Source organism: Triticum dicoccoides, chromosome 2A (assembly GCF_002162155.2).
Source record: "Triticum dicoccoides isolate Atlit2015 ecotype Zavitan chromosome 2A, WEW_v2.0, whole genome shotgun sequence".
In the NCBI taxonomy this organism is placed as follows: Eukaryota; Viridiplantae; Streptophyta; class Magnoliopsida; order Poales; family Poaceae; genus Triticum; species Triticum dicoccoides.
Genome location: NC_041382.1, coordinates 450,193,845 through 450,215,728, shown reverse-complemented (window position 1 = coordinate 450,215,728; position 21,884 = coordinate 450,193,845). Strand labels below are relative to the sequence as shown.

The 21,884-nt window shown below is 41.4% G+C and overlaps 1 protein-coding gene across 6 annotated transcripts; it reads left to right on the top strand.

Moving 5' to 3' along the window:
* The first annotated feature begins 208 nt into the window (after positions 1–208).
* Positions 209–18,837, top strand: LOC119354856 (phototropin-2-like). Of its 6 annotated transcripts, none has more exons than XM_037621607.1 (24): positions 209–459; positions 1,032–1,556; positions 1,633–1,815; positions 1,899–1,990; positions 2,090–2,339; positions 2,424–2,634; positions 2,720–2,790; positions 9,730–9,836; positions 9,972–10,021; positions 10,138–10,242; positions 10,647–10,706; positions 11,095–11,184; positions 11,895–11,971; positions 12,381–12,465; positions 12,563–12,643; positions 12,827–12,930; positions 14,418–14,467; positions 14,651–14,757; positions 15,703–15,825; positions 16,645–16,696; positions 17,479–17,591; positions 17,854–17,994; positions 18,082–18,175; positions 18,525–18,837. In XM_037621607.1, the coding sequence occupies exons 2-23, from the start codon at positions 1,117–1,119 to the stop codon at positions 18,172–18,174; spliced, it is 2,685 nt and encodes an 894-aa protein (XP_037477504.1). In that variant the 5' UTR covers positions 209–459; positions 1,032–1,116; the 3' UTR covers position 18,175; positions 18,525–18,837. The 6 variants fall into 6 exon arrangements, 4 of the variants coding, with proteins under 4 accessions (XP_037477504.1, XP_037477502.1, XP_037477503.1 ...); XM_037621605.1 differs by having other exon boundaries at positions 1,027–1,556; XM_037621606.1 differs by lacking the exon at positions 209–459 and adding an exon at positions 542–683 and having other exon boundaries at positions 1,027–1,556.
* Positions 18,838–21,884: the final 3,047 nt, after the last annotated feature.

Below are 21,884 nucleotides of genomic sequence, written 5' to 3'. Positions count from 1 at the left end.
GCTCAGGCGGACCTCCCCGGCAGCCCGTCATCCACTGGATCCCCTCGCGCGCTCCCGTGGCCGCACACCCGCCCCGAAAAATCTCCCCGTCGCCGTCGCCGTCGCCGTCAACACCACCCCCACCCCCACCCCTGGGCAAAACGCGTCCGCACGATGCCTCGCTCGCTGGCTCGCTGGCGACGACGCCTCCCCGTGTCGCACCGGCCGGGGTCCGTACGTGCCTCCATCGCTGGCCACAAAACGGGGGCGCCAGGGCGAGGCGACGCCCGTGAGTCGACCACGGGCAGGATTGCATTATCCTCTCCCTTGCGCCACGCCCGCCATTCTTTTCCGCTGCCGCTCTGCTTTCCATTTCCAGGCGCAGCAGCAGCACCTGATTCCGCACGGACTAGATAGGTCCAGCTGCTCCGCTCTGCTCTGCCATTGGGAGGTGCCGCACCTGACACCTGATTCCTCAAGGTTGGTCTGGTTGATCCTCCTCTGCCTTTTGCTCTTTTTGGTTGGGCCGTGCACTTGTGTCCTTTGATGCTTGGTCCGTCGTCTTGCCGCTTTCCTTTTACGTATGTTCTTGCCGTCTCTGTACACCGGTATTCCGTGCTGGAGCTGGAGCTGGACGTAGCCTAGCTGCCAACGGGGCGTTCAGAGTATTTCATTGGTCTGCTTTGGATAATGGAACAGTGAGGGTAGGTTCCACTGTACTATATCTATCAGGTTCGGTATGTTGGAAGTAGTTCTTGACTTATCTCCACTCACATGTCGGTTGTGTTTCCTTAAAAATATACATATCCAATTCCCCTGTTCGGTTTTGTTTGGAGCCCTTGATTGGTCACTATACTACAGTAGAAAAGTGGTTGCTCAAATTTTCACCTGTTGGAGTTGACAGCCTCAAATGTACGTGCGATTTGATTGGATTTCTCTTCATTCTCCCCAAATCACGGACACGGTGTGCTGAGTGAATTTTACGACAAGATCATAGCAACACTGCCTGCGAGATACGTACCTGAATTTTGCGTTTCTTCTTTTCAGCGCAGAAACTCAGCAGATGGTTGTTCCACCATAGCTGCTGCACCGCTGATCAAATCAGTCTCGTCAGCGGCGTAGCACGTGACGTAATCCATGGCGGGCGCGGGCAGCTCCAAAGATGTAGCCGACTCGGTGGAGAAGTGGATGGCGTTCCCGTCCGGGTCCGGGTCCGGCGAGGAGACCAGCTTCACCCTCCCGACGCCGCCGTCGCTGTCCAGCGGGAAGGAGATCGTCGAGGAGCCGGGCGGTTCAGGCAGCGGCAGCAAGCCGCAGGGGTGGTGGCCCAAGCCGGAGCAGCGGCGCCGCAGCAGCAGCGGCACCGGCATGGGCAGCGCCAAGCCGTCCATGGAGGGGCGCGGGTCGTCCGACGCGCTGCCGCGGGTGTCGCAGGAGCTCAAGGACGCGCTGTCCAACCTGCAGCAGACGTTCGTCGTCTCCGACGCCACCCGCCCCGACATCCCCATCATCTACGCCAGCGCCGGCTTCTACACCATGACTGGGTACTCCGCCAAGGAGATTATCGGACGCAACTGGTACGTGCGCCATCGTCGCCGGTTTCTTGGTCGACCGATCAGTGCGATGCATGTTTGAGCTCTGCTTTTTGTGCAGCCGGTTTCTTCAGGGCCCGGAGACGGACCAGAACGAGGTGTCCAAGATCAGGGACGCCGTGAAGGCCGGCAAGAGCTTCTGCGGCCGGCTGCTCAACTACCGCAAGGACGGCACGCCGTTCTGGAATCTCCTCACCGTCACCCCCATCCGCGACGACAACGGCAAGGTCATCAAGTTCATCGGGTACGCGCTCACCTTATACTTGTCCAATGCCATTACATGTTGTTGCTCGAGCTGCGCTCTTATTTGTGATGATGGACGCGCAGGATGCAGGTGGAGGTGAGCAAGTACACGGAAGGGCTGAGCGACAAGCGCATGCGGCCGAACGAGCTGCCGGTGTCGCTCATCCGCTACGACGGTGAGCCACGCGCAACAACTCTGCCTTGGCCGTCGTCGGGTCACTCTCGACTCGATCGGCGCTGAAACTGACAATTCTCTGCACTCCGTGGGAACGCAGACCGGCAGAAGGAGAAGGCCATGTCGTCGATGACGGAGGTCGTGCAGACAGTGAAGCACCGGCGCGCGGACTCGCCGGAGCGGGAGCCGCCCAAGGCCAGCGACGCGGACAAGATCAGCTCGCCGCTCGTGGCTCCTGCCACCCCGTCCGGCGGCGGCTACAAGTCGCCCTACTGGGACCTGAAGAAGGAGGAGTCACGGATGAGCAAGATGATGAGCGGGCGCAAGTCCGGCCGCTCCTCCCTCATGGGGTCAGTCACCTGATCGCCGCACAGGTACTGTACACTGAATGAATTGGAACCTCGTCCTCACAATTGCAGAGGCTGTATGTGCAGATTCAAGGTGGGGAAGAGGAGCTCCGTGGGGAGCAGGGAGCCGGCGGTGGTGGAGGCGCCGGAGTTGAAGATGACGGTGGAGCGCACCAACAGCTGGGAGCGCGCGGAGAGGGAGAAGGACATCAGGCAGGGGCTGGACCTCGCCACCACGCTCGAGCGTATCGAGAAGAACTTCGTCATCACGGACCCCAGGCTCCCAGACAACCCAATTGTATGTAGCCGTAGCTGAAATCAGTTTTTACTTGTGCATGATGAAGACTAGTACAGTACTGATGGAATGGTCTTTTCTTGGGCAGATTTTCGCGTCTGATAGCTTCCTGGAGCTGACGGAGTACACGCGCGAAGAGATCCTAGGGAGGAACTGCAGGTGAGAAAAACAAAACTACAAATCCTGAAATACTTCCGTTTTGTGAATAAGCCTCGCCTTCTCAACTCACTAGATCATGAGTAGAAGTAACCAAACATATTGGTGCAATGGTAGTTTCCTAGTCAAAAAGCAAAGAAAAAAAATGCATTCTTGAACAGATTTAAAACCTCCGATAATTCGCTCGGTATCCGGGCTCATCTACACCTGGTGAACAGTAAAGAAAATTCCTATTTCTTGTGTGGCGCTAGATGCTCGAATGTGACGTTTGTGCAAAATTTCGAGGTGTTTGAACATTTGAAGAGCTCGTGGCAAAAAAAAAAGACAAAATCGGACGTGAGCAGTGTTGTTTCCAAAAATTTCTCCGGCACCCGAAAATCTTATTTTTTGCTACAAACTCCTTGAATGTTCAAACTTCATCAAATTTTGCATGGGCATCACGCACCTGAGCATATTGCACCACAAAATAATTCATATTTTTTTACCATTTAAAATGATTTTACTGTTCACACCCACTCATATGAACCCGGGTGCAGAATAGCCGCGTCCTAAAACCTTCCCCTTCAAGGGTGTTTCAAGGACAACTCCGCTCCATAGCTTCACTAGTTGAGGAGATATGTTTGTCCTAAAAAAACTCAACTTGCTATTGTAGGTAGAGTGAAATTACAATGACCACTAGTTGATTTGACTAGAGATGCTTCACGTGCCCAGAGCTTGAAGTTATATGAAAACGCCCATCAATGACACCGAGTGACTCCAAGTCACTAGCCCACCCACTGCCTGTTTTCTCTCTAACTACCCTATGTCTTCCTCAAATCTTTTTCATGGCACAGTATGACAACACCTAGGGTTAGGGTTTGTCTTCACAGGCTTCCTAATGATCCTCATCTTCTCAAAAGCTTCAATCGCTTGTCCTCTCTTATCCCCTTCTTGTTTCTTCCGTCTCCCACCATTGTCAGTAATGGACTAACATGTTGTTGTCACCTCGTTCTTCTAAAGTACATCGTCAATGCCCCTCATTCTCCCATAGTACATGTTGTTGCCGTCTCATTCTTCTAGAATTTTTCTCAATCTCATCACCGTCTGATGGAGGGAGGATCGACTTCGTCCCCTGCTAGAGCACTCCACCGACCAAGACTTTCTGCCAACGAACTTCACCATCACCTTCTTGATCACACTCCGGACAAACACATGATGCTTAGCAAGGAAAGTGATACACAAGCATATTGATTGAAAAAACAAGAAAATAGGTAGTTAGTTTAGACATTTCACAACAACTTCTCCCTAATATGAAATTTGGAGCTAGTTTGATAGCCAGCACACATTTCACACCTTTATAATCTAGGGGTGGAGTGGAATTTAGAGATAGAGTGGGAGATGAGGTGGAGATTTCTCAAACTTACTTCTTAGCTAATCGTGGGCTTGTCTCGTCTAGGGTGGAGTTTTTTGTCAAGATAAATGACCCTACAAAAGGATATATTAGAATCAAGACAATATATCTCAAAATTCTTATCAAAACCAAAGGCGAACTTGTCATCGTTATGCTACCATAGCTCTTGTAGACGATTGACAACATCAATAAATTTAGCCACTAAAGCACCCGCAAAAGCGTATGGATGACCAAACCTTGTTGAATTGCCACAATTGTAGACTACCTTGTAGAAACGAAGATTGACAATAGCGCCAACATATCAGGTGAACTACCCCAATATAGGTAAACAATGGTGGTTGTACCACTAGGTCAGGCTGATGACCTTTCTCGCGAAGGTTCGAAAAAGAAGAGCGCATTGAAGAAGAATAAGGATGGCAGTGCAGTGGGTTTGGCCGCGTATAGCTCCTCTAGATCACCCATATCAAGCTACTCATTCTTGTTTCTAGCCACGTTAATATCCATGTGGCACAAATTCCTATGCATGCACACAACTTCCAGATACCCAACTATTCATGGATATTCATGGAGCAAATGCAAAAAGCATTAGCAACAATGGCAAATAAAAGCCCCAAACACAATAAGAGTTACATATTACCAATATAATACAAATATTTAATCATGGATATATGCCATTGGATTTCTAGACCATCTATAAGGCTTAGGGTCACTATCATGTGGAATCTACCTGTTAGATAAGTATCTACAACAAAATCTACACCATGGCCAATCCTTGAGCTCGTGGATACCCATCATGAAAAATAGTGGGCATAAACTGCCCTCCAAACCACACCTTACATGCACGGTGTCCATGGGTATTGGGATTCATAATAATATTGCCCCTACCTTATTTATTATGATTTCGTCAAAAATACACATGGAGCCATGCCGCCGACAAACACGAAGTATCATCATGTCATCAATGAAGAATGATGAGAACAATAAGGCCTACAAGTTTCTCCAGGACACCGCACATATCATCGACGAAACATTGGAGACGAAAGATTCTTATTCGAGACTACGTCACCATCACATCGCAGCGATATCACCACAACACCAATAGCTAAGGGCAACTCTAATCGATCCCCAAAACTTAACTCCAATGGATAAGAGCAACTCTAATCGATCCCCAAAATTTTACTCCTAAACCCGTTTTCAAAACTTAATCCCAAAAATTCAGTGTATTGGAAGGGTGTTTCTAATCGATGCCAACATTAATCCCCAAAAGACACAATTCCAAACCAGACCATTCCAGCGTTTGTGCACCCACATGATTTGCCCCTAGTTTTTAACATACTTAACACAACTACTGATCATTTTAACATCCAATTGCTATAAATGGAAGCTCCCAGTTTCTATTAAATTGAGCTGCTCATTAAACCACATATTTGAATCAAAAGCTTTCGTGCTAATTTGTGCAACTAGCTCAAACGAAATATAATCTAAACTGAACTAAAATTAAAAGTTACTCCCTTCATCTCCCAAAAGGTCTACAAATTTTGTCTCAAGTCAAACGGTGTAAAGTTTAACTAAGTTTATAGCAAAAAATATTAATAACTAAAATACAAAATTAGTATAACTAAATACATAATAAATTTATTTTTGTATGATATTATTTTGTATCTTAGTTGTTGATATCTTGTTCTTATAAACCTCGTGAAACTTTGCACAATTTGACTTAAAAAAATTTAGAAGAGTGGACTAACGGGAGAACGTTATATTTTTAGGGATATATACAAACACCTTATCTTTTCCTCCTCATATGCACATGCATGCATACACTTGAGGACAAAAGCTAGTGTCATACTGATTCTTCTCATTTCAAAAATTCAAAATGTTTTATAACTCAAATCGGTGGTCGACTTCAAGCCAGATTCCATGTTGGTATGTTTCGATGATTTTTATTCGGGTCCAAAGTTACCACGTCTAGATTATGTAAGTTATCATGTTTGTGTACATAAGTTATCATAGCAAAAGAGCATGTGCATTGCAACGAGAGAGAGAGAGAAACTACCACACGCCCCTAACCCAATAACCATGATTCAAGACCCCAATAGACTCACGTGCTTTATTTCAAACACATGTCATTCCATTTGTGTTTCTGCTTATCCTTCTTCTCACCGTCGTCGACGATGGCCTCAGTGCTCACACAATTTCAGCACGGTTGAATGTGGTCAATCATAAGGTATCTCTCTCGCGCGACATAAGATGAGAAATCTATTTTTCCTGTGAGGTTTTGATCAGGCGTGCATGTGTGATCAAAGATCACGCCTGATCAAAGATGGTTTCTTTCATCTCCACTTTGATTTTGGTGAGGTATTCATTTTCAATTTGGATTGACACTAGTACGAAAGAAAGATGGACCATGCGCTACTGGTTTAGGTTGCACCCTAAATATCATTTAAAAATTTGCAAACACGTAAAATAACATATTCAGATTGTACACATTTTTCTAATTAAGTTCCATATATAAAAAGTTAAATTTGGAATTAGGGTTTAAAAGATATGGATTTTTTTTAAAAAACATTTAATATGAACTGTGGGTTGATTAACCTAAATATGAGGCGGTTTGTTGCAAAAGTGGAAATCTGACTCAAAACTTGACTTAGGGTTGATTAACGAAAATGTTAGGGTTTTTTTTTTGCAAAAGGGAAAATCTAACTTAAATCTAGACTGCAAATTGATTCTCAGAAAAGTCAAGGCTTTTCTACAAAATACATGACGAACGGGCAGAAATAATCCTCCCTTTATTAGTAGGTCTAGATGTTATTTACACTGAAATTAGCGGGGCATAAAATAGGTTTCCCAACCTTCTCCCACATGCAATAAAGGACAAAAAACGGATGCTATCCTAGATTCTCCTCATTTCAATAATTAAAATATTTTGTAGGTCAAACGGCCTGTCTGATTTAAAATCTATTTTTATATTGAACCCGTCACGACAAAATCTTCAAAACTAGATCCCTTGATGATATGGGGCTGTTTGGTTCCAATAAGTCACCTGACTTATAAGTCAGGTGACTTAAAACCACTGACTTATAAGTCATGCCTGTTTGGTTTTCACCTGACTTATAAGTCATCTGAGCATACCTTCCCACCTTGTTTTTTATGTAAAGGTGATGGGACCCATGTAAAAAAGGGTGACTTATAAGTTTTAAGTTAGGGTGGAGCAACTTATGACTTATAAGTTGGGGTGACTTATAACTTAGGTCTGTTTGGCAAAATAAATCATTTTTTGCACTTTTCGACTTATAAGTTGTGACTTATTTAGAAGGGACAATTGCATTTTTACCCTTAGTTGGTTCCTACCCACGGGTTTTGCCCTTACTTTTCGAGCTTGCTCAGTTTTGCCCTTACTTTTTCCATCGAGGTCCCTCGAATGCCCTTTGACCGTTTGACCAAAACTTTGAAAAATCATAACTAATTCAGACAAACTTAGAAAAATGCAAATAAGATATCAAAATGTTCAGATAAACAATACCTTTATGGGCATATCATTTGCATTCAGGACAAAAGCATCGTTTAAACTACCCGAGGTAATTAATTTATTAACATTATTAAAAATAAATAGGTATAAACAATATTTTTTCCATGAATAAAAATTACATGCAAATGTAGGTGATGTTTTCTGAACATCATGATAACTTATTTGCAATTTTTGAGTTTGTATCAACTTGTTATGAATGTTTTAACGACTTTGACCATTATTTGGAAACTTCATAACAAGTTGATACGAACTCAGGAAAATGCAAATAAGGTATCAGAATGTTTAGAAAACATCACCTACATTTGCATATAATTTTTGTTCATGAAAAAAATATTGTTTATACCTATTTATTTTTAATAATGTTAATAACATTAATTACCTCGGGTAGTTTAAACGATGCTTTTGTCCTGAATGAAAATGATATGCCCATAAAGGTAATGTTTATATGAACATTTCGATATCTTATTTGCATTTTTCTGAGTTCATATGAATTAGTTATGAATTTTCAAAGTTTTGGTCAAACGGTCAAAGGGCATTCGAGGGACCTCGATGGAAAAAGTAAGGGCAAAACTGAGCAAGCTCGAAAAGTAAGGGCAAAATCCGTGGGTAGGAACCAACTAGGGGTAAAAATGGAATTGTCCCTATTTAGAACCAAACAAGGCCTATGTTTCATGGGTTTCTTCGGATCCAAAGTTAGCGGGTACCTAAGTTGTCCCGTGATACGTATGTTGCCACACTTTTTACACAGAATTTAATGGTGTTTGTTTTCAACAACTTTTTTTCATGAGTCAATGTTACCATTGTGTTGTAATTAAGTTATCAGGTCTGCGGTGCGTAAATTATTATACTTCACACAAAAGTACGAGTCAATGTTGCTATTGTACTGTACGTGAGTTATTAGGTGTGCGTTGCTTAAATTAACATGTTATTCAAACAAAAGTTATTGTGGTATGTTTCAATAACTCCTTTTCTTTTTCATTATTAAGTCCATTGCGATGAGATCTTCAAAAACCGGATCTCATGTTTCTGTCGAGGGTCTCTCGATTGGCTGGTCTGATTAGTAACAAGGTTCGCTTGTATACAAAGAAAATCATAGTTTAGAGTTGTACCAAAATATTGTCCTAGTTGACTAGAGATGCAATCTCTCAACTCCCAGGCCAGAGTTCAATTCTTAGTTTTATCATGCTTCTTTTCCTATTAAAACTGCAGGGCGCTACATCCACCACACTCGTGTAAAAAGGAAACAAATCTTGATCAATACAAAGTACCAACTAATCAACTATCCCTGTAAAATCAAATCTCGTTAAGGCCTTGTTGTTTTTTTTTTTTTTACGAAAAGGCCTTGTTGGGTTTCATAGGATTTCAAGGGGTTTGAAGGGGATTAGAAGGGATTAAATCCCGAGCAAGTCAAAATCCACCTCAAATCCCTTCATTCCTCTCCAATTCCCTTGTGGCGAGGATTAACTGAACGTGCCCTAAAGCGCCAACAAATCGCAGTGACTCATTACAGCCGCACGATCACGGTCGGACGGATCCAAAGCCGTTCGGATCTATCTCAAACAGGCGCTGTTCTCCATTTAACCATGAACAGAGAAGCTTAGCTTCGCGAGGAGATTGATGTCCATCGTCAGCGTCGCGGGGGACTCCTCCCCTCCCTCTGCCCCGCGGCGCCGGAGCTGTGGCCGGAGAGTATGGGAGAGGAGTTTGATCTGGATATGGCGGCTAGGGCTTTGGAACGTGAGCACGGTGCGGCCGGAGTTTAATTGTGCCCCGGCCTTGCATGAGAGGCTGAATCCTGACTGATATTGAGTCCCCGCCATCAGCCACATACCGTCAGACCTTCGTGCAAGAGCAGCGCCACCGCCCCATGGCGGAGGTCGCCGCATTTCTAGCCACCACATTTTTGCAATGCTTGTTTCCCCCCTTCGATTTTCCCATGTCTCTTCTGCTTTAGTTTCCCATGTGTTCTTGTCAGTCTCTTAGCCTTAGGTGATGTAATGTGGATTGATTTTGTTGGTGCTTGCAGATTTCTTCAGGGGTCAGAGACCGACCAGACCACCGTTGACAAGATCAGGGAGGCCATCAGGGAGCAGAAGGAGGTCACCGTCCAGCTAATTAACTACACCAAGAGCGGTAATTTTTGCATCATCTAGTGACAGATTCCTGGACTCACATTTTAGTTCTGCTCCCTCCCCTATAGGCAATCCAGTTTCTAGGATGTAGTGGGATATTTGCTTACCATATCTGCTTTTGCTTCTGATGGATCAGGGAAGAAGTTCTGGAACTTGTTTCACCTGCAGCCTATGTGGGATCAGAAGGTAGCGGAATGTTATCCAAATGCTGAATTTGTTCTGGAGCTTGCAGTTACAGTTACATAGATGGAGCCAGCATGGTGCTGTAACGATTGTGCATTTGTATGCTACTATGGATACAGGGGGAGCTTCAGTACTTTATCGGCGTGCAACTTGATGGAAGTGATCATGTTGAACCCCTCAGGAACCGACTCTCGGAGAACACTGAGATACAAAGTGCCAAACTGGTAGGTCAGCTCAGCTTGAGTAATTTCCCTTTCGAGGATGTGAAGGTACTTTGGTTCAGAAAAAAATATGTTGGGAATCGAAGATAAAATTAATCTAGAGACCTATAATTAGTCAGCTGGATATCATTTGGGTGCTTAAGCTCCATGGCCTTTTTTACTGTAGATGATTTGTTTTGTAAATTAAATGCAACGTTCCAAAAACACACAACAGATTGTGTATTTTCAAGAAGCGTGGGTTGTAGTAATGTTTCTGCAGTCAACAGCCTCTGTAAGAAATTCTAAAATAGGCTGGAAGGTTCCAAAATCATTGCAATATGGGACTACTTAAAAACCTAGACACATAATGTTCCTGTAATAGTAACACTTGAGTTTTGCTAACTATTTGTAGAATGAGATCTAACCAGGTCAAAGCTACAGCAGGGAATGTGGATGAAGCAGTCAGGGAGCTTCCTGATGCCAACTTGGTAAGGTACATCTACTTTTTGTTGATTTAATGTTCCTAAAGGAATCTGAACTCAACATTGCTTTGGCATGTTTTGTTCTTGATTGGTATATGAAAGAGTGGATAGATGATTGTCGAAGTCAATTTAAAGACCGAATAAAGTCTTAGTTATTCCTATGCAAATAATACAAAAACCAGAATATGCAACATAAGGTATAACATCGTAAATTTATATGAACACATGCTGGCATGCACATTGGACTGATCAGATAGGTTGCTACTTGGTCCTTGCAGTACACAATAGATTTTTTTCCTGGATATTGTTACTTGATATGAATATATTGGAAAAGTTTTTTGTTTAGCCAGTTCTTTGTGATTGGTGGACGTCATGCTATCTGTTACTTTCCCAGAGACCAGAGGACCTGTGGGCAATGCACTCACTATCTGTTTCTCCAAAACCTCACAAACAGAATAACTCTTCTTGGAAAGCTATAGAAAAGGTATATTCTATCTGTTGTTTGACAAGATAGTTCTGTATTCTTGCAGTAGCAATAGCAGAGTCAAATTGTCTCAACCTACATGATACTTGAATATATTAGTATAATAGTTGATGAATTAGAAATAAGAGAGGGGTTTATCTGGAGCACCAGCTCTAATGTCCTCCTAGACCCCCATGATGTCATCATGATTTGGGTCATATTAACCATTGAAAGCGCATTCGCAAAAAGAACCCATCAAAAATGCAGATGCTTTTTGATTATGATGTGTGCAACATGGTATTAAAAAATGATAGAGATACATTGTGTTCAACATGGCCAAAAGTTAGCTTCTGAAAGAAATTCTTCATTTTCTTAGTTCCTAAAACAATCTTAGTTAATTAGATTTTCTTAGCTATAAGGGTGCATGCATCTCGAGACGAGGAGTTATGAATTGACAGCTTGGAGCTGCAGCCCCTAGGTTCAGCCAATCATTGCCCTTAGAAACAATAGAACCCCTACCTTAGTATCCACTAATTTAACTTGGGACTTCGTTTAGTGCTTCAAGGCACATCATTTAGTGCGCGACCAATAGGGTCTTATCTCTTATGTTATCTTTTTTGACATGCCTGCCCGGCAAGCGTGCTTTTAAGTTGCTAGAAAGAAGGCAAGGAACAAAAGGGGGAGATTGTTAATTACCTACATACTTTTAATGTTTTTTTTTGGCATTGCAGATTATAGAAACTGGGGAGAAGATTGGCTTGAAACACTTCAAGCCAGTTAAACCTCTGGGGTGTGGGGACACTGGCAGGTACAACTCCTCAACGGTGTCTAAACTTTTTAGCTAATCTCCATTTCTACTGTTATGAGAGCATGGGGCTGCAAGAACAGTGTGTAGTTCAAAATAGTACCTATGTCTACGTAGACAGGTCTGGTTAATTCAGTAAGCTTGGCTGTGTCATGTCTAACTTATTTATGTGGTAGCCATCTTGTATGATTTTCCTGCAGTAAATTCGGTGTTTTAGGCAATCCTGTTCAAATTTATCCCTATTTATGTAGGCAGGTCTGGTTAATTCAGTAAGCTTGGCTGTGTCATGTCTAACTTATTTATGTGTGGTAGCCATCTTGTATGATTTTCCTGAAGTAAACTTCGTGTTTTAGGCAATTCTGTTCAAATTTAGCCCTATTTCTGCTATCAAATTATTCTTTTTTGTCTTCAGTGTACACTTGGTTGAGTTGCAAGGTAGTGGTGAATTATTTGCGATGAAGGCAATGGACAAATCAGTGATGTTGAACCGCAACAAGGTATTTTTTTATAAATAAATATTGACATGCTATTATAGATTATCTTTCTGTACAATCTTTTGCATTGAATATCTTAATGAAGTTCTGTAATGCGCAGGTGCACCGAGCTATTATTGAAAGAGAAATATACTCTCTGTTGGATCATCCTTTTCTTCCAACATTGTATACTTCATTTCAGGTTTGTTTCATGACCTTATGCCTTACCTGAGTTATTTTACATTTCTAGTAAACAAAATATGGAAGGTAATATGAAGATTTAAGCCCCATTAGTTGCTTCCTGTTAATCTCCACAATGGCCAATACTATATTTCAAGATAACTTTATTGGAACATTTATGCTAATTCTTATTGTCTATTTTCAGACGCCAACACATGTTTGTCTTATAACAGACTTTTGTCCCGGAGGAGAATTGTTTGCGGCACTGGATAAGCAACCCTTGAAAATTTTCAGAGAAGATTCTGCAAGGTAGCTGCTCAAATCGTAACATCTGGGCTAGTCGTTACATGCACGGTATTTTCTAGAAATTGTAATTTGCTTCCAAAGTTGCCCTTTAATTCACTCTTTACTTATGGGCTTTGTGCTTCCAAATTTAGCTTCTTCTAAGGGAAATACTAACTAATCCTACACTTAATCCCATGATCCTGCAACTGCTGTTCCCTATTTTCCACGTGGAGATTATATTTGTCGATATGTAATCAAAAGTGCTTTCGTTGTTATATTCATACTATTAAAATGACGGTCAAAATTTCATCATGTAGACTCTGGACACTGAGAGCTGGAAAACCAAAAATCATTTATTTGTAATGGAGGGACATCTTTTCCTTCGGGCATTTCCAGTGGTTCAAATTTTGTATGTGCTGATTCCCTGAAAGGGGAACGTGAGGTCTTTCCAAAAGGTTGGAAAACTTAAGTTTTAGCCGTGGGAAATAAGAGGAATAACTCTAGCAGCCAGTCATGATTCTTTTCTTGCCCAGGCTGTTGTGGCCAAATGGTAGAAATTGGAACAATTGACCGCACAACTTTTTGCAAGTTCCCTTATAACTGAACCAACCCATATGGTAAGATTTCTGGTCTGACAGTATAGGGCAGGGATAACAAAGACAGCAGAGATCACGGGAGCGAAGGACACTTTGGGATTCTCTCTTTTTACTCTCCCATCCAAACCTGTATTACAACTCCTTTATATGATAAGCAAACTGGCAATCTAGATGGAAACTAGCTTAATGTCTTTCTGTAAAAAAATAGTAACAAAGTCAAATGATTTATGGTCAGCCTATTCCTTCCTGAACTCAAATAGTAATTATTTCAACTGGCTCTAGAAAATTACTGAGTAAAACATGTGGTATTTTTTTGATAATACCTTGTATTTACAGGTATTGCAATATCTGAATATTTTACCTGATATAAGCTTTTTTACTCACTATGGCACTAAGACGATATATCTAGGCATCTTTTGCTAATACAGTCGCTCTGATACACTTTTTCATACTGCTTTCTTTTCTGAGAAAACATAAGAGCTTTGTGTATCCATGCATTGATAGAAAGAAATAGTTTTGGACAAGCCTACAGGTAGGTCGGTTAGAACCAGAGCCCAGCTACACCCCTGAGCGCTAAGCTTGGTAGTGATGTTATGAGGCTAGCTGCCCCTGCAGTAGCCTGTGAGCAGCGCTATACTCTTTCTTACTATTCCACTGAATGAAACTGCTTCTAGCAAATATTGTCATCAAATTCTTGTAGTTTGGAGTACATAACTTGCTTGTGTGAAGGAAAAATCTAGCTGCTCAAAACCACAGGACTGTTCACTATTTTTGCTCTTCTGTTTCCCATTATAGAAATAAGCAATTGTTTAGATTCTGCAGTGATAAGATCATGTCTTAACAATATGCGTCTACTATATTCAACTTACACATTTTCTTTTTCTGTAACATTCTTTTGATCTATGTTTTCTGTAGGTTTTATGCTGCGGAGGTTGTAATTGGTCTCGAGTATCTTCATTGTCTTGGTATAGCCGTGACTTCCTAACTTAATATTTTATTATTGACAAAGTTTCTTAGAAGACCGTGCATTAGTGTTTCACTGTTAACAATGTGGTGCTGTACTTGTATATGTTCTTTAAAGAGACCGACTTGGTATTTCTGTTATGATGTATGAGGTTGATAATTTGCATGCACTATTTCTGATGCAGGTATTATATACCGTGATTTGAAACCAGAAAACGTTTTGCTCCAAGCCGATGGGCACATTGTGCTGACTGATTTTGACCTCTCATTTTTGACTTCTTCGAAACCCCATGTAAGTTGAGGAAACACATTTTAAGTGCTGTAAAACTTTTCTAGAATACTTAACTGATTCCTTATCAGCTGGTGAGTTGTTTCACACAGATAGAATTTGAAACATTTTGAAGATTAAATCAAAAGCATTCCTCATACTCAAGTAACCATCTTTGACTTTTTCACATCCATCGTATTCAAAGTGAAGATAACAGATTACCTAATTGCCAAGAACATTTTATGTAGACTAGTAGTACTTTTTTGACCTATATTAAAAACCTGGACTGGACCGCCTGTTCGACCAAAAAAGAACACAACCAGCAACCTTCTCAGCTTAGAGATCATCCATGCAGATGTGAAAAATGGGCAGGAGGCTGGCTTTTTACCTGAACCGCTGACCTGATCTGTCTGATAGTGAATTATTTGGATGAAGGCCGCAGTCGCTTACCACGTGTTTCTTGTCAAACTCTTACATGGTGCCTTCTTCCCTTGCTGAGGTGCAGGCGCGCAGTGGTGCACGGTGCACCGCCAGCCGTGCAAGGTCTGCACAATTGCCTTGGCCCATCTGATGTAGTCTACTAACAGATATGGAGCCCACAGGCCCAAGGGCACACACCAGCCAGCCAGTGCTTGTATTGCATGGCATCTTGCTTGACATTTCCGTGCCCGAGCTTGAACTCCATAGTTAGCAAATTTGTCTCACTTAGAAAAATGGAAGTTAGCAAATCTATCACTTTTCTCAACCAACTCTCTGTATTTTCTGAACTAACTAATGCTATATGAGTATAATATCAAAAATTCAAAAACTGGTGACTGAATTATTTAACCGATATCCTGACTGTTCATTTGCCTGTCCGGTTTTAAAGTTGCTTTTTGTTTACTACAATTATACATCTTTATATTTTCTTGTAAGGAATCGCTTCAAACAAAATATTTATAAAATTCATGATGGGCATCTCTCCTGCAGGTTATAAAGCATTCAACATCACTAAAACGAAGGAGATCTCAAGAATTTACGCCGCCTTCATTTGTCTCGGATCCTTCCACTCCATCGAATTCGTTTGTTGGAACTGAAGAATACATTGCACCAGTACGATACCTTGCTCTCAGTCATAGCATGTCAACTTGTTGGTTTACATATAATTTTTTGTTGGAACTCAATAATTTTCATTGTTGGAGTAATTGTTTACAATATAATCTGTAACGTAACCTGCATCATCATAACATCCTAATGTACTACGGCCTCCATCACAAAACAGATCACTTTTGGCCTAAACTTCCCATCTCCATATATACGTTTGGCCTGTTTCAGGTTTTGAAGGTATACAAAAGATAGATTATACTCACTTTTGGCCTAGACTTAGTTACAGTAGATAGATTAATCCACTCAGATTCAAACTTAGTTACAAAAGATAAATTATAATCTATCACAACTGTTTCAGGTTTTGACATTCCATTTTCACTTTTAGCCTGTCTCAGGTTTTGGCCTAAACTTAGTTACGAAAGATAGATTCAACTTACCTTTCGCCTGTTTCAGAAGATGGAATGTCAAAATCTGAAACTTGCGATGATAACCCATTCTCTCTTTCATGTATATTCTATTGTCTCTAATAGTTCTATAAAATTTAATGTTCCCAACATTGTCTCACTGATATTCATGACCACAATAAATAGCATGGTCATCTTTTGAGAAAATATGAATCTTACATCGCCAAAACACTATTTTATAACATGAACTTTATGCTAAAACATCATCTATTTCAAAGTGAAGGGAGTTTTATAACAGAGTAAGTTGTTTTTTGATCTTCCACGTAGTCTGAAGTGTACTATTCTAAACTACCTGATGTTATTGTAGCTATTTCCTAATAATTAACACAGTTGCCTTGCCTTTTTTTGTGTGTTATTTTAGGAGGTCATCACAGGTGCAGGACATACAAGTGCCATTGATTGGTGGGCTCTTGGTAAAGCTATAACACTAATAAATATATTTTATTATATATAAATTATCTGATGTACCAGTGTAGTAAACCACGAGTAAAAAACGGTTAATTTTTTTCTCCTCTCTTAGTAGGAGTAGCAATCACCTGAAAAGGTGTAGATAGCTGAAATTTCTGAGGGTCAGCTACATCTCATGATTATTGCCACAACAATCCACACAGAGAGCCATATATATTGTCAGTTTGACTACAAAAAGTCTCTGTACACTAATATAAGACGTTTTTGCAGTTCAATTTGAACCGCAAAAACATCTTACATTAGTTTACAGAGGGAGTAGTGGTTAAGTTGATTGTTTCTCGAACACATTTAAGCCGAGTGTTTAGTTTCACAGTATTGTTTATATCTCATGTAGTCACGTGGAAACATTTCAGCAAACTGGGTTTGCAGTGATAAATCAGGGATAAATCCTTAAGGTTTACATACCTGTTCTTTTCATGTTGTTTCCTGCTTTTTTTCTGTATAAGAACTCTTAAGGTTCACATAATTAAATCAGGGATAAATCCCTTCTATCAAAAAATATTATATGCATACTAAATTCTTTGGTTCCAACTTGAAGCGGATAAACCATGTGATGTTTGTATGATGTAGAGTGGTGCATATGATCCTATATCTGCAATATCTAGATAATTATGAAATGTGTTAGAAACGAGATGTATTCTTAAGTATCTCCAACCATTCTAATTGTAAGGTGACGTTAATAGGTAATACTACTGTGAAGTCAGCTAACATCCTTTCCATGCTATAGGAATTCTATTGTATGAGATGCTGTATGGGCGTACACCTTTTCGAGGAAAGAACAGGAAGAAGACATTTTATAACATCCTGCACAAAGATCTTACCTTTCCTAGTAGCATCCCGGTAAGATTTTTTTCTTCCCTATCTATAAAACAAAGAGCTGAGTATTTTGTGATGTAGGCCAATTATTCTTGCTCAATATATTCAGTTCTAAATGGTAAAACTTGAATGTAAGTACAATCTCTTGAGCAAATTTCGGTTGTTACACAGCTGTATTTTACAGCGTGGAATGAATAACGACACGTCATGTCTGTCTAAAACTGCTTCAGTATATAGTACATTTTGTTTGTTTGTGTCAATTTGTTAACTGAAGTACGTTCTTCAGGTTAGCCTGGAGGCGAAGCAACTAATCCATGGACTGCTTCAGAGAGATCCCTCTTCTCGCATAGGTTCAAATACTGGTGCAAATGATATCAAGGAACATCCATTTTTTGAAGACATCTATTGGCCACTTATACGTTGCATGGTGATCTAAAAGTTTTTGGTTGCAGAAAGCTTCCAGAGTATGATAGCTTAGTTTGTTATTAATGTTTAAATAAGTTTGGATTTGCAGAGTCCCCCGGAGCTTGATGTTCCGTTGAAGCTGATTGGCAAGGAATCTCAACCAGAAGTGAAGCCCGAGGAAGGTGTTATCGATACATTTTAAGGTGGAAATGACGCAAGATAATTTCACAACATGTTCTCCGTGTCAAGTAATGTTTGTCATTGTCAATGTTTTGTTACGAACTTGCAAGAAGATGAATAATTGACATTTATAATGATTAAAATAGTCAAACTCTAATTAGATAATGAGAAAACGGGGGCGAGTATGAACAAGCGGATGAGTATGCGTGGACATATCATACGCGAAGGCTTGGTCTGTGCCTAGTAAAAGCAGGTCTTGTGTAATCAAAGCAGGCCGTCGTACTGAAATAAGTACTACATTACTTACAGTGTAAATTTTTTCTTGAGTTATGTTTTTTCTTGTTTGTAAACTGATATTATTGATTTTTGCAGGACTGTTTGCAGGACGTCCATGTGGTAGGAATGGTTGTTCTTAACCAAATAAGAGGCTTGCAAGTCCTGTGAAGTGATAGAAGGAAGCGTGGCCTTCAGTGTTTTCACTTTGAGATGCCTCGAGATCCTGTACATGAGCTATTCTTTTGGTTAGATTAGGAGCTTAATGTATCCTGTAAATAGGATATTATTCCTGTAAAGTTTCACTCTTCCTGGAGATGGTATGGTAAGATGTACGCGGCACGGATAATGTACTTTGAAAAGATCTGAAAATTTGCTTCTTTACAATAAAGCTTGTATTTACAAACCATTAGGATTACTGTAATACCTGTTTTAAGGATTTTCGGCTCATTGGATCCTCCTTCGATAGCTAAAAAGGAAATAATTTTCTACACGACAAAATACAGAAATCCGTTGCCGCATCTCGGCCTCGAATCTATTTTGTTCTACATAGAAACTATTTCTCTGTCAAACATTTCAAGCCAGTACCTTAGCAGGTCCATAAAACTCATGGTAATTTCAAGTAAACTATTCTAGCTATCTATATACTCCTATATACCAAAACTAAATTCTGCACAAGGTGTTATTGCTGGAGCCTCTCGGCCATACGACTGAAAAGAAAAAAAAACGGCAGTCCGAGGATTGGAGTACATCAGACATCGAGTAAATTACATAGAAGTACCACAATTGAGGCATTGGAAGCAGATTGGTACCAAGATTGGTAATTTTTACATGTCAGTACCAAGATTGGGGCGAGCCGTTGCAAAAAAGACTAAAACTGCGTTTTATACGTATTGACAGAAAAGCTGACCGGTTGGGCCCGCCTGTTAGGCGCCACGCTGGCCAGTGCGCGCGTGCCCGCGCGCTGACTCGGACGAGCCCGGGTCGAGCCGTTTAGGGCGCGGCTGGTGCGGTCGAGCCACACCCCGCTCACTCCCCCCGCTCTGCTCTGCGTTCTTCTTCCTTCTCTCTGCCTCGCCGCCGCCTGCGCCCGCCCCCGCCGGCCGCCACGCGAAGCTGCCGCAGCCATGGTTTTTGAAGACGAGAGCAGTGACGACAACTCAAGCCTCCCGTACATGCACTCGGAAACCTCCACCGATGGGCTCAACCAGGTCAGTTACTCCATTGGAGCTAGGGTTAGGGCTAGGTTTAGAAAAATTTGGGGATTTTTCTGTGTAGGTGGTCTTTGGTGTGAGGATTTTGTTTGATTTGCTTTGTCCTCGTCCTCTGCACATGATGCTAACTTGGATTTTGCTTGGGCAGGTGCCTTTCTCTCTTGAGGACCCGGATTACAAGGGTCTTGAGCTAGATCTGATAGTGCTGTGCGAGAAGCATGGGAAGCCACCAGAGAGGCTTGTTGCATTTGAAGGAACAATGACTGGGAGAAGGTTCTTAGCATGTGCAGAGCCGGTATTTTTCTTGCCTTATTGATTATGCACAGGATATGTTCATTGGAAGTGACAGAGTCTTGTTTGCCAATTGTGATTCAGTTATGGGTATGGTAATTTTGTTAGTCATATATGTCATACTGTAGTGCTCATTGTAGGAATGGTGAATATTATGGTCAGTGGGGTGCATTTAGGCTAAATATAGGCTCAAGCATGCTTTGTTGTGTGCACATGAATGCTCTGTTGTGTGCACATGCTATTTATTTATGCTTGTATGCAATGTTGCTTAGTACTCACATTAGCCCCTCCATTACCTGATGTGTGACTCTTAATAAGTAACTGTTGCTTACTGCTGACAGTAGGTACTGTCATTAGCTAGTTTGTTCCTGTAGGCTAATGTAGTGTATTTAGCTAGGCTAATGTAGTCTGGTTTGATAACTCTTCATTCGGTAATTTCTATGTTCCATTTGTTAGTGATATATGGCAAAGTAGTTCACTGCTAGAGTGGTAGTGCAGATTGTAGGATTCCATTATATTAATGGCCAATTGTAAGTTGGTTATTATGCAAAGTTGAATGGAGTGTTACTCTGCTAATTATATACTGATCACCCTCTTGCTTAGCACATGGCTGTGCAAATTCAGTGTTGGTCAGTACCAACATTAGCTACTGGCATGAACTAACTGTTGCTTACTACTCATAGTAGTTGTATTGTACTAAATTTTGCCTTGTTATTTTTCCAGGAAGGTCAGAATTGTGGGTTTGTTCAGTGGGTTGATGAGTAGTGGCCCCCAACAATGGAGAATGCATTGCTGAAGCTTTGGTCAATGGTTGAAGAGAGCAAGTCTGCTAGGGTGAATGATAATCTTCAAAGTGCTTTAACTATTCACCATTTGACAGAAGAAAAGAAGAAGCTGGATGTAGATTATGACAAGTTAGTGAAATATGTGCATCAACTTGTGGACTTTCAGCAGGATAGGGTTATGGATTTTAGTTATCTGCAGTCAGCTGTCACATATCAGCACGAATGCAGAGCTGAATTGGTGGCTCGTAAGAATGCAGAAATGGCAAAGAAAGATGCAGCTACAGAGAAGCTTCAACAGAAGTATGAAATCATGTGCAACCTGACAAGTGCTCAAGCAATTGCCATCCAAAACCTCAAGTTGAAGAATATGAAAGAGAAGGAATTGCTGAGTGAGGCTAGGATGAATTTGGAGTTGAACAATGCAGAGTTCACAAAGTTTGAGGAGAAGCTCGCCCAAGAGAAGCTAGAGTTGAAGTTCCAGGTTGCTGATCTGCTGAAGCTCAAGGAAAACCATAATGAAGAGAAGCAAATGCAAGAGTTTAAGATAACTGAGCTCATGAAGGCAGAGGAGAAGCTGAAGGAGAAGATCAAGGGGATCCAGGCCATCTTGGAGAACTGAACAAGATGAATTGAGATTAGTGGGCATTGCAGACCTTTTGGGAAGGATGGCTGTGCAATGACCTAGTAACTTAGAAGTATGGTTGTGTAATGTATGGTTCTAGTACTAATTGTGAACTCTGGCTGTTTATCTACCTAGTAATATGCTATTCATCCTTTTGTGAGAAAAGGATGGATTGTGCATTTGAACTCCACTATGTAATGTGAACTCCAGTTATGCTTATGTTAGACTGAAAATATTTACATACTGATGCTTATGTTATTCTGATGGTTAAATCCTTCTTAAATGCATATAGTTACATATGTTAGAGTGATTCTTAAATGCTTAAATGCATTTGCAAAAGAAATAGTTTGTTATGGTACAGTGATGCTTTAGGTGGTTTCGTCGACCCCGAGCCACCGTAGACCCTAGTTGATGGCTTTAGGTGGTTTCGTCGACCCCGAGCCACCCTAGACCCTAGTTGATGGCTTTAGGTGGTTTTGTCGACCCCGAGCCACCCTAGACCCTAGTTGATGGCTTTAGGTGGTTCCGTCGACCCCGAGCCACAAAA

Coding starts and splice junctions, on each gene's coding strand:
- LOC119354856 (XM_037621607.1), top strand. CDS start 1,117: ATGGCGGGCGCGGGCAGCTCCAAAGATGTAGCCGACTCGGTGGAGAAG. Junction 1,816..1,898: donor AAGGTCATCAAGTTCATCGG/GTACGCGCTCAC, acceptor ATGGACGCGCAG/GATGCAGGTGGAGGTGAGCA. Junction 1,991..2,089: donor GTCGCTCATCCGCTACGACG/GTGAGCCACGCG, acceptor GTGGGAACGCAG/ACCGGCAGAAGGAGAAGGCC.